General features: G+C 27.3%; 1 protein-coding gene across 2 annotated transcripts; it reads left to right on the top strand.

The window, feature by feature from the left end:
- Positions 1-5,587: 5,587 nt before the first annotated feature.
- On the top strand, positions 5,588-11,331 carry LOC101494133 (probable serine/threonine-protein kinase WNK5). Of its 2 annotated transcripts, none has more exons than XM_004492492.4 (7): positions 5,588-5,754; positions 7,127-7,392; positions 7,583-7,806; positions 8,790-8,947; positions 9,200-9,503; positions 9,878-10,222; positions 10,788-11,331. In XM_004492492.4, the coding sequence occupies exons 1-7, from the start codon at positions 5,668-5,670 to the stop codon at positions 11,195-11,197; spliced, it is 1,794 nt and encodes a 597-aa protein (XP_004492549.1). In that variant the 5' UTR covers positions 5,588-5,667; the 3' UTR covers positions 11,198-11,331. The 2 variants fall into 2 exon arrangements, with proteins under 2 accessions (XP_004492549.1, XP_073221921.1); XM_073365820.1 differs by having other exon boundaries at positions 5,627-5,754; positions 7,132-7,392.

Below are 11,331 nucleotides of genomic sequence, written 5' to 3'. Positions count from 1 at the left end.
TTGGAGTTCGATGTCGTTTATGTTTGTTGGGCCTGGCCCAATTTGTTTAGTTTGAAGTTGTGCATGGTTTAAAAATAATCAAATTTTACCAAAAAAATAAAAGAAGACTTTATCTTCTACTCCTACCATTATACCCTTACACCATACTTAACTTTAAATTTCAATTTTCCCCTTTAATATAAACAATATAATCAACTTTTTAAATATTTGTGTTTTTTTTTATGTATTTCGTCACAAATAAGTGAATGACAATTTTTTAAAAAAATTTCTATAAAAAAATCAGTTTAAAATTTTCAAAATACGTATCTATTCATAAAAACTTTAACTAGTTTTTTCTTATTTAATTTGATGTTTTAATTTTATCAGGTAGTAGATACATTTAATTTTTAATTTGATAAACAATTTCACACATTATACTTTTCAATATCATTTATCCAATAATATCAAGTAATCGAAAGTGTCTCATTAATGTATGCATCTTGTGAGAAATATTCTTATCCACTTTATGTGCCTTCATTTTGTTTGTCTTTCATGCATTATTTTCACTATATGTTGTTATTAGGGAGCAACGACATTTTGTTTGTCAGTACCCACCAACTCAACTCTCAAACACTCTTCAACAATGCGTCTTAGAAATCTTCTATATAAAAACCTGTGCAATTTCTCATAAATTTGAGTGTTGTGTATGTGCTCTATTTTATGGTGCCTTTTTTGAAACGACTTTTACTTTTTTTTTTTTTGTAATATTATCTTGTCATTTATACAAGCCACTTTTGTTGTGTTTCATCATCATAAAAACTTCAATTATGTTCTGTCCTAGAAACTTTTTTACAACATTTACAAAAGTCACTTCTATTGTGTTATGTCTTCATCTTCAATTTCAATTGAGTAGACTCAACTCTAACATCAAACATAAAGTGTCACATAGATATAATTCAATAATATATACTAAAATTGTACTCTAATTTAAAACAATATCATGAATTGTTGTAACTACGAAGCGACTAGGATGGAGTCTATCATAACCTTGTTGAATTAATCCTAAATCAATTATGGAATCAGATTGAATCACAATAATCATATACCTTTTACTCCAAGCAACCTTAAATCTATATGAGAAACAACCTATAATTCTACCACCACCATCGAACATCTACCTAATTTTTGACAAAACTTAAAAATGAAGTTACATGTATGACTACGAAGAACACTTCCATAAATAACTTCTAAATTTTGAATCATCACAATTCAACGTCATGCAATCAACTAGAGAGTACTATTGAATAATGATATTAAAAAAAGAAATTCTTATTGAACAATATATACTTTGGCTTATGTCAATTAGAACTCCTTAAGAATACTATTTATACTATAATAAAGAAGGATGCAAAAAAACTAAAATAAGTTCAACTACATAAAATCCTAGCTACCAGTTGTTCCTTATATATTGGGATTTAGTTACAACCAATTTATCATTTCTTGTGTGGCAAGCTATTCAAGTGTATCATATTCTTCATCTCCTTACTTCACATGATTTGTATCATCTATATTTGCATAAAATCTATTGTCATTTAACACCAAGTTAATAGGAAAAAGGAAACATCGACAACCAAATGACATAGTTTATGAAAAATAATCAAAGATTAACCATTTTCCAACCAAATCAGATTAATCACTTTTAAATAGTGGTTGATATTTCGTATAATTGTTATAAATAAAATAAATAAATACAAAAATCAAACTCTTACTACTAAAATATCACATTAACAAAGGTTTTATAAGGGGTTAAGTAGTTCAACTGATTTGAGTTAATGGTTGAAGGAGTTTGAGAATGAAAGGACTGACATTCAAACTCTAATGAAAGAGAAAATACTAACATAATATACTACTCCTTTGGTCCCAAATTGTATATCACTTTGACAATTTTACACAAATTAAGAAATGCATTTAATGTTGTATGGAAAATAGAAATTATAAATTACTTTACAAAAAATATCAGTTATTAATGGTATGAGAAACATAGATTAAAAGAATTGAACAAAGATAGAGTAATAAATAGTAAATAATATAATAGAAAAATAAGTATTTATGATTTATTCATACTGTAAAATGATATATATTTTTGGACAATATATTTTACTAAAATGACATATAAATTGGGACGAAGAGAATAACATATTAACATTTTCTGATTAAAAAAATTAAATAAAGATTATAAAAATAATTAATTAGTTACTTGCATCGTTTCAAAGATATAACATTGTAGAGTCAATTTTGAATTTACTATTCTCTTCATTTTAAAATAATTGTTGCATTTGACAATTTCGCACACATTAACAAAATATAATAAATGAAAATAGAAGAGAATAAATTTACCAAATTATAATAATTTGTTAATTATAATTATCATAAATATGAAATGGGGATAACAAATTAAATGTGATGTATATAACATAAATTATATGATAGAATTGATAAAAATAAATTAAAATTATATTAAAAAGTAAAAACTATATTTAAAATTCGACTTTTACCGGAGGGAACCGACCCGGACGAGAAATGATTGTCACATTGTTCTTTATTGGCGTGATATGAATGATTTGTGTTTTTTGCTTTGGTCACATTGTGGCAAAATAATGCAGCTAATGACGATGCCATTGTCGACATGTTGCAATGACAACAATTAATGGTCATGCCTAATTGCCTAACATTTGCATTTGTATAGGTGTAAGTGTAATCAACTCCGATGTTGAAATTGCTTATAGCTATTTGCTTCTAAAAGCGGCGACAACGGTTGGTGTTGTGTGGTGGAGATTGGAGGAGTATTTCATCGCATACACTACACACTGCAGATAGACAAACACAAAAAGTGACCAGCTTCTCGAATAATCTTCCACCAACATTCAAATTTTTAATTTATCATTTTTCTTACTACTTTAGTCACACAATAAGTAATCTATTTAAAAAAAATGTTCTAAAATCAATTTTTTAATGCATTTTTTTTATGAAAATGTTCTAAAATGTTTTTCTTAATGCACTTTTTTATGATATAGACTTATGAAATAAGAACATAAAAATTACGATATACTTAAATAGCTTGACACACAAGAAAATACTACCTTCGTTGAAAAATCAGTTATAACTAATTCCCGTCATATAAGGAACACCTAGTAGCTAGGATTCCATGTAGCTGAGCTTAATCCAAATCAAAATCACGTAGGACTTTAAAAAATTAAAAAGAAAGAGAAAACCGGTAGGATTAATCATGACTCTTCTCATTTACTAAAATAAGAGAACACCTAGTATCTGTTAAGAAAATTTAAAACTTGCTTATAATTTTTTAATAGAAAATAACTTAACCACTAGATGATCATGACCGGAAAAAGTATACAATTATTATATTAATTATACTTAGATATTTTTGTGTGTATTTACACTAGTTAATCACATACAAAAATATAATTAATTAATTTGAGTAATTGATTAATTCAAATCATCACAAAAGATATTGTTGATTCAACTACATGATAAATTATAATTGTTAATGTGATTTAAATTGATCAATTAATCAACTGAAATTAATTGTATTTTTGAATGTGATAAATTTAATGTCGCATATGTAAAAAAAAGTGAAGTGAATGAAATATTTTTGTAAACATCCAAGTTTTTTATTTATAGTGTTTGGAGTATACAACTTTTTAAACGTTATAAATATTAGCTTCTTTTTTAATGAAACAAATTTTAGCTCTTACTAGCATATATTAAATTACAGGAAATAATAAAGAAACTTCAAGATTATATTAAATTTACTGATTCTTTTAAAAAATAAATTTATCAACATATATTAACAAATATTAAATTTAGAGAATCTCTACTGTACGTCGATAAATTGAAAAACTTTGATATATTATTTCATAAATTAATGAATTAACGATTATTTTTATGAATTAAAGAATTGTTTATCGATCTTTGAATTTAATGAAAAATTATTTCATAAAAAAAAAAAATACTATTTCATTTTTTATAAGCATTATAATAATTATTTATATTTTATCATAAAAATATTAATAATAAAAATTAAAAAAATATTTTATTGAAACTTTTAATAAATAATATTTAATTATTACAAATTTTTAAATGATATATTTTTAAAAAATCATTTAAATATTAATTTAAATACCACATATATTAATACATGTTAAATTGCCGAATATTCAACTGAAATTCTCTTAAATTTACTTATTAGGATTAAAATTATGTATCTCTGAAAAATGTATAGAAAGGATGAAGACATAAACCAACCAACCACCATGACACCATACATGTTTCTTACTCACTCTACAAATCACAACATAACCAAACTTTAGAGTCCTTTTTTTCCTTTCTTTTCCCCCACCATCATTAAAAGTATGCAATCATTCTATCATGGAAATCTCTCTCTTTCTATCCATCAAAACATTTTCGGTATATCAAAACCTTTGCTCTAATATCCACAAATATTTTCATCAAAGTATGGCGATATTTTCTTCAAATTTATAAGCCATGTTACTTTCCTATGACTTATGCGGACTTTTCATTTTCTGAAAAGACTTCTCACTCTCTTGAAACACATTTTGGCTACAATTATCTACTAATTAACAGATATACTTTTGATCGAAGATGTGTTTGGTGTCGAACATTAATATGATAATGAAATATGTGATTACATTCAATTGATTTTTTCAAACTGTCTCAATTTCGACATGTCAGATTCATGTTTGGTATTTATATCTTATTTTCATACATTATACTATGTTGGGGAGTTTAGGGTACGCGGAAGAAACAACAACGCTTGCTCTAGGATTACAAGATACTATGACACCACATCTCATAACCTTAAGAAATTAGGTATATTAATCGCATCTTTTATATATCTAATATTTAGCTCATTCATAGTTGATGTCAGAATTAACCAAGCACACTTAACTCAACAATCTCTCCCTCAAATGTGAGTCTCTCACATCCTATAGTTGCAACACTGTTATTATCCACAGGACATGCCTCCTAATAACATGGTCAGGAAGACTTTCAGTACAAGGATCCAATACACTAGGATTCACTTCCGCTCTCCTACCAAGTCGAACCAAACTCTGATACCAGTTATTGAGAAATTCAAAAACACGAGAACAACAATATATATCAAATGCTACAGAATCACGAGAGACTACTTAACCCAACACACAAAACACCAACAATATACTAATTATTTAAACCCCATATCTTAGGATTCACTTTTATGGTGTGGTGTGGTCTCATTCTAGATAACAACTCATAAAAACATTATTGTTTTATACTTTAATTACTCACATGTCTGATTAATACAAAACGACTTTTTTGTCTCCTACCTTCCAAAACAAGCTTAGTGTGTTATCTCACTCTGTCAATCTTTTCTTCCTCTCCACATTGTTGAACCAATGGTTACCATCTACAAATTTTCACATGGAGTTGTTCAATTGAAAATGATAATGCTTAGTGTTAGTGTTGTCTATTCAAAGCTATACTTGAGATTGTAGTATATATAACTATATTCTATTGTTGCTAAAATTCTTAGTTTTCTTATCTACAATTCTAAATAAATAAACATAGCTGATAGAATATATAGTGTGAAATAAAATAATTAATAAAGCTATGTATAAGGGAAGATTTTGCACTTCTGGTGGGATTAAGGCTTCCACTGGATATGTTGAAACTGATCCATCTGGTCGATATGGACGTGTATGTGATCTCATTATACTTATTTCTAAATGTGGTGATGATTATTTATTTTTACAATTTGATGTGCTATGTAGAAAGGTGGTTGAATTGTTGGAAAATGAATTGATAATGAATTAGTGGCTATTTTTGGTGCAATTAACGAGTTCAATTTGAATTAGTTGGCTACTAAATAAGTTTGGAAATTTATTTACTTAGTTGTTTAAATGAAGTAACATTATAATGATAATTTATAGAAAAGTGTATTATGTTTGTGAAATTTGCAATTCTCTTTGGTCTCCTTCTATATTTCTATGAGAGTTTTTAAAAAAGTTTGTGAATGTAATTTGGACTATCGGATAAAAGTTTTTTTTATGTCACTACAACTTCATAGCACTAAAAATTAAGGCGGCATGAGCTACATTTAACTGCGACCATGCTTTAAAATATTTATTTTTATTATTAGTTAATTTAAGTAGTTAAATAAAGATAGTGTGATCCTCTTAAAAAAGATTTGGTAATATACAAAGTGTGGAAGTGTGTCTCAAATCAGTAATAAACTTCGAGTTAGTTATTATCATTATTATTATAATTGAATTAGTAATTATGACAAAGGTGGTTATAATTAGTTAAACAGTGTGCCTTTGAATACTATAATTGTAAATGCAAGAGTGTGTTGTAGAATGCCATAGCTGGAAAAACTGAAGTTAGAGATAGACATAAGCAATTCGTAATGCATAAGAAATCAGAAAAGAAAAATTGAGTGAAAAAACTAGTATTGATGGTTCATAAACAATGATAGATATTATGATATCAATCTTGAGAAGCCCTTAATCTTGTAAAGTTCAACCACTAATAGTGGATTAATCTTGTTTGTTTGACTGTGACGTAAATCTCATCAATTGATGTTAAACATGTAAATCTGAGTGTTATTATTCTCCTATATTTCTTTAATTTTCGTTTACATTGATTGAAAACTATTGTTTTCAAAACTGCAGAAAACGGAGAACGATAATCAGTCTCCGTTTTTTGGTTTTCAAAATATTCTTTGTTTTCAGCAGAAAACCAAGAACTTTTTCCGTTTTTCGTTTTTTCTCTGCAATTGTTTATTCATCTGTTTTGTTGGTTAATTCTTGTTGCAGATTCCAATATTATTTTAACACACAGAGTAAAAAAAATTCCAAAATATTTTATAAGTATATTATTTCTAAAGGATTGACTCCAAAGTTTGGATTGAGACATCAAAAGAATATAAAAAAAAAAAATCACATGTTCAATTTGCAGTGCCAACTATTTTCTACAATTTGGGTTACTAACAATTTCCTACCTCACTGACCAACCACTAATATTTGCTTATAAAAAAAAATGTGAACTATTATGATTTTGGTGCTTGAAGTTCAGGGACATTCTTGGCAGAGGAGCTATGAAAACAGTGTATAGAGCATTTGATGAGCTCCTTGGGATTGAAGTAGCTTGGAACCAAGTCAAACTTGGTGATGTATGTCACTCGCCAGAACAACTTGAACGCCTTTATTCAGAAGTTCATCTCCTTAAGCACCTTGACCATAAATCCATGATGATCTTCTATGGTTCTTGGATTGATGTCAATTGCAAAACCTTCAACTTCATCACTGAATTGTTCACTTCTGGCACCCTTAGAGAGTAATCAATTAACTTATCACTCCTTGTTTGTTAACCAATTTAAACTAGAATTTAAATGTTATTTTACATTATCAGCGAATCATAATCATCGTACAATTGTGATTTTTGGACAATATACATGTATGAAAATTAATCTCTTTTATTAACTTAATTTGGTCAACTATAATTTTTAACATTTACACATATATAGGTATAGGCAAAAATACAGGAAAGTAGATATTCGAGCATTGAAGAATTGGGCACACCAAATTCTAAGTGGTTTGGAGTATTTACACAACAATAATCCTCCTGTGATACATAGAGATCTCAAATGTGATAATATATTTGTTAATGGACATATGGGACAAATCAAGATTGGTGACTTGGGTCTTGCAGCTATACTTTGTAAATCCCAACTTGCTCAAAGTGTCATTGGTAATTCCTCTTACTCTCTTTTGTAATTGCAATTAGTTGGTGTTCCAATTTTTTTCTTTCTAAAATCGGTTTTCGTGAAGTCAAAATATTAACCGGTTGATCTTAAATATTTTGACATTTAAAACTTACATGCATAATTTGTATTTTGGTCATGCAATGATCTATGTGTATGTATTTGGGGCAAGTGCCACCACCAGGTTGTTAACCATTAAGTAATATTTTTATGCCTTTACTAAAAAGTAAGTATTGTTCCCTAGTTAGTTAAATATATAAGTTTTTAATTTCTATAAAATTTTACTATTTTCTTTTTAATTTTTATAAAAAACTTTAATATTTTTTAGTTATTTAAAAAATTTCATTTTTTTTTTGTCTTTGATTTTATATTGACTATTGTGTATCTCTTAATTTTTTTAATGATTTTTTGTAATCATACTTAGAACATTATAATAATTTTTTCTACAAATATTTAATTTTTTTTAATAAGGCATAAATTAAATATGAATTTGTAAACACAAAAAACTTAAAAATTCATATGTAATTCATCCTTTGTTGAAAAATTCTAAAGTTTTGTACCCAAGTTGTTAAATATGTCATACACATTATTTCAAAAACTCATTAAAAATTCACATGATACATAATAGTTGATTTAAAATTAAAAATCAAAATTAAAAATTATTAAGGGATTAAAAGTTGATGAAATTTTTTATAAAAATTAAAAATAAAATAGTAAAATATTATAGGGAATAAAAACTTATTTAACTCAAGTTATTATTAAATAACTTTATTTGTTAAAATCAAATGCATATTGACATGAGAGATAATTTTGAAAGATTGTGTGTATGAAGAGAAATATAATTAATAGATGTTGAGAAATATAATTCATAGTATATATCATTGTCTCCACTAATTAATTTTTTTGGATCCTTCACTAAAAATAATATTGTAAATTATTTTATTTTTTGTTCAATATGACCAATAATCAGGTACACCGGAGTTCATGGCACCAGAACTATACGAAGAAAAATACAATGAGCTAGTAGATATATATTCATTTGGAATGTGTATGATAGAGATGCTTACTCTTGAGTTTCCATACAATGAGTGCACCAACCCTGCTCAAATATACAAAAAAGTTACTGCGGTAAGCTTTAAATTTTTTTTTTATAACTAAGCATTTAATTAATAACGGTCCAAACCTAACAATACAGTAAGAAAACTCTACCCGCCTTATAAAGTGTTTCAAAAAATCCACAAAATCATTTACTCGAAAGTTTGTACAAAATGTCAAAAACAATATACAATAACCCAATACGAACTTTGGATAACTATATTTTTCAAGCATTAATATTTAATGTAAGTTCATTCACAAACTTTGGCTAATTTGATGTACTAGGGAAAGCTACCAAATGCATTTTTCAGAGTCCAAGACTTAGAAGCCCAAAGGTTTGTGGGAAGATGTTTGGCACATGTATCAAAGAGACCATCAGCAAAGGAACTATTGTTGGACCCATTTTTAGCCATGGAACAACTTGAATTGTCATTGCTAAGCACAACATTATCTACTAATCAAACTCTAAAGATTAATTCCACCGAAGGAGTTGCCAATAAGCATCTTTCTACATATATGACAATCACTGGTTCCATAAATGAAGATGATAGCACACTTTTTCTTAAAGTTAGGATTTCTGATGAGACAGGTGTGAGACATTTAATTACACACGTGATATTTTATAAATTTATTACATATGATTGATACAACGTCAATTGCGGTCACACTAAATATTAAAAAAACCTAAGGTCGAAATCTAGATTGCAACTGTAGACTTTTTTATATTTAATATGATATTTCATTCTATGATAAATAAATTTATATATTATATATATATTTTTTAAATATAACTGATACAACCTCAATCGTGGTCACACAAATATAAATAAATTTGATGTCGCAACCTAGATTTTAGTCGTAGACTTCTTTAAAGCTTGGATTGAAATGTATTTTTTTTTCTTTTTTAAAAATTGTATTTTACAACATTTAAACTGTCTCACTTCTAAATATATTTGAATACAGGGCAAACAAGGCATATATTCTTTCCATTTGACACAAAAAATGACACGTCTATTAAGGTGGCAATGGAGATGGTAGAAGAACTTGAAATTAGTCACTTAGAACCATTAGAGATTGCTACAATGATAGATAATGAGATATTAGCTTTATTTCCAAATTGGATGGGTACTACTCATGGCAAGGGTCCCTATCAACGACAACATAGCTTTAACTATGAAGAAGATGAGGATGTTAATATCCATAATCCTTTCCTCTTATCATCATCTTGTCCATCTTCCCCTCGTGATTCTCTCACCAAGACTCAATTTTGTGGGAAGCATGCCACATTTACTCAAGAATTGAATCAAGGTACTTATAAAGTATATAAAGTTGTATTTTTTCCTCATATTATAGGTTGTTTAAAGTATCTATACAGAATTTAAAAAACTAGAAATTTTAATAATTTTAATATTTTGATTTTTCTATTGTCACATAAATATCAAACAAAACTAATTTTTAACTATATTTTACATTTAATTTGATAAATTTAAAACACGAGTCATCTCATCTTTAATCAATTGAGATATATATGAATACGATGATTGTAAAAGAATTAAATATATTTTTAATAAATAATTAATTTTATTATTCAACTATTACGCTGCAAAAAAATAACTTTGAATTAACAATGAAAAATAAAAATATAAAAATTGTCCCTAATTCTATTATAAAGTTTATAATCAACAATTAACTATGACTTAATTTTTCTAATTTTTATCATCAAATAAAAAAAAATAGTGCATTTTATGTTCTCAAACTAACTTTTTTTACATATTGATGAAAACTAAACTCACAATAACCTCAATCAAATAGAACCATAATTTTAGTACCATAATGTACTAGAACCTCATCTATGAGCTGTATTTATTGGCAGAACGTTTTATGAATGATGATGAAAGCTCTCCAAACTCAATGAACTCCTACAAGTGTTCCAAATTCCAATATTGTGAGGATGAGCATGGTCCAACAATAGTAGAAGAATGTAGAGCAAAAAATAACAAACTAAAATGCACAAGTTCAAGTCGTATGAAAGAGGGAGAAACAAGTAATTTTACCAAACATTTTTTGTCCGCAACAATGGACTCTTGTAGTGGTTGCATATGTGGTGGCCATGGGATGATAAGAATGAGTCATTCTAGCATGGAGGAGCGGAGGAGCTTGCAGCTTCAACGACCACAACACAAGAGACGAATGTTCAACACGGTTGGTGCTGTGGAGGGCATTGGATTTCATCCTCCATATAGATGTGGATGTTGTTCTCGTCGAGGTTTTATACAACATTGAAATTTGAAAAATTGTTCTTTTTATGGTTTTATGTGTTTGTTGTTTGCTTTATTTTATTATGTTTCATGCATGAATGTATTTATAATTGAAGTATAAACAATATTTATCTTGAATATGGATTGAGTAAGGAAAAA

The sequence above is a fragment of the Cicer arietinum genome, chromosome 3 (genome assembly GCF_000331145.2).
Source record: "Cicer arietinum cultivar CDC Frontier isolate Library 1 chromosome 3, Cicar.CDCFrontier_v2.0, whole genome shotgun sequence".
In the NCBI taxonomy this organism is placed as follows: domain Eukaryota; kingdom Viridiplantae; phylum Streptophyta; class Magnoliopsida; order Fabales; family Fabaceae; genus Cicer; species Cicer arietinum.
Note: the sequence above shows the minus strand (reverse complement) of the source record. Positions and strands in the feature narration are given on the sequence as shown.

Bases quoted from the DNA above. Each gene is read 5' to 3' on its own strand.
- LOC101494133 (XM_004492492.4), top strand. From the start codon at position 5,668: ATGTATAAGGGAAGATTTTGCACTTCTGGTGGGATTAAGGCTTCCACT. The intron at 7,807-8,789 runs GTAATTCCTCTT...ACCAATAATCAG, and splicing joins ACTTGCTCAAAGTGTCATTG to GTACACCGGAGTTCATGGCA. The intron at 9,504-9,877 runs GTGTGAGACATT...ATTTGAATACAG, and splicing joins TAGGATTTCTGATGAGACAG to GGCAAACAAGGCATATATTC.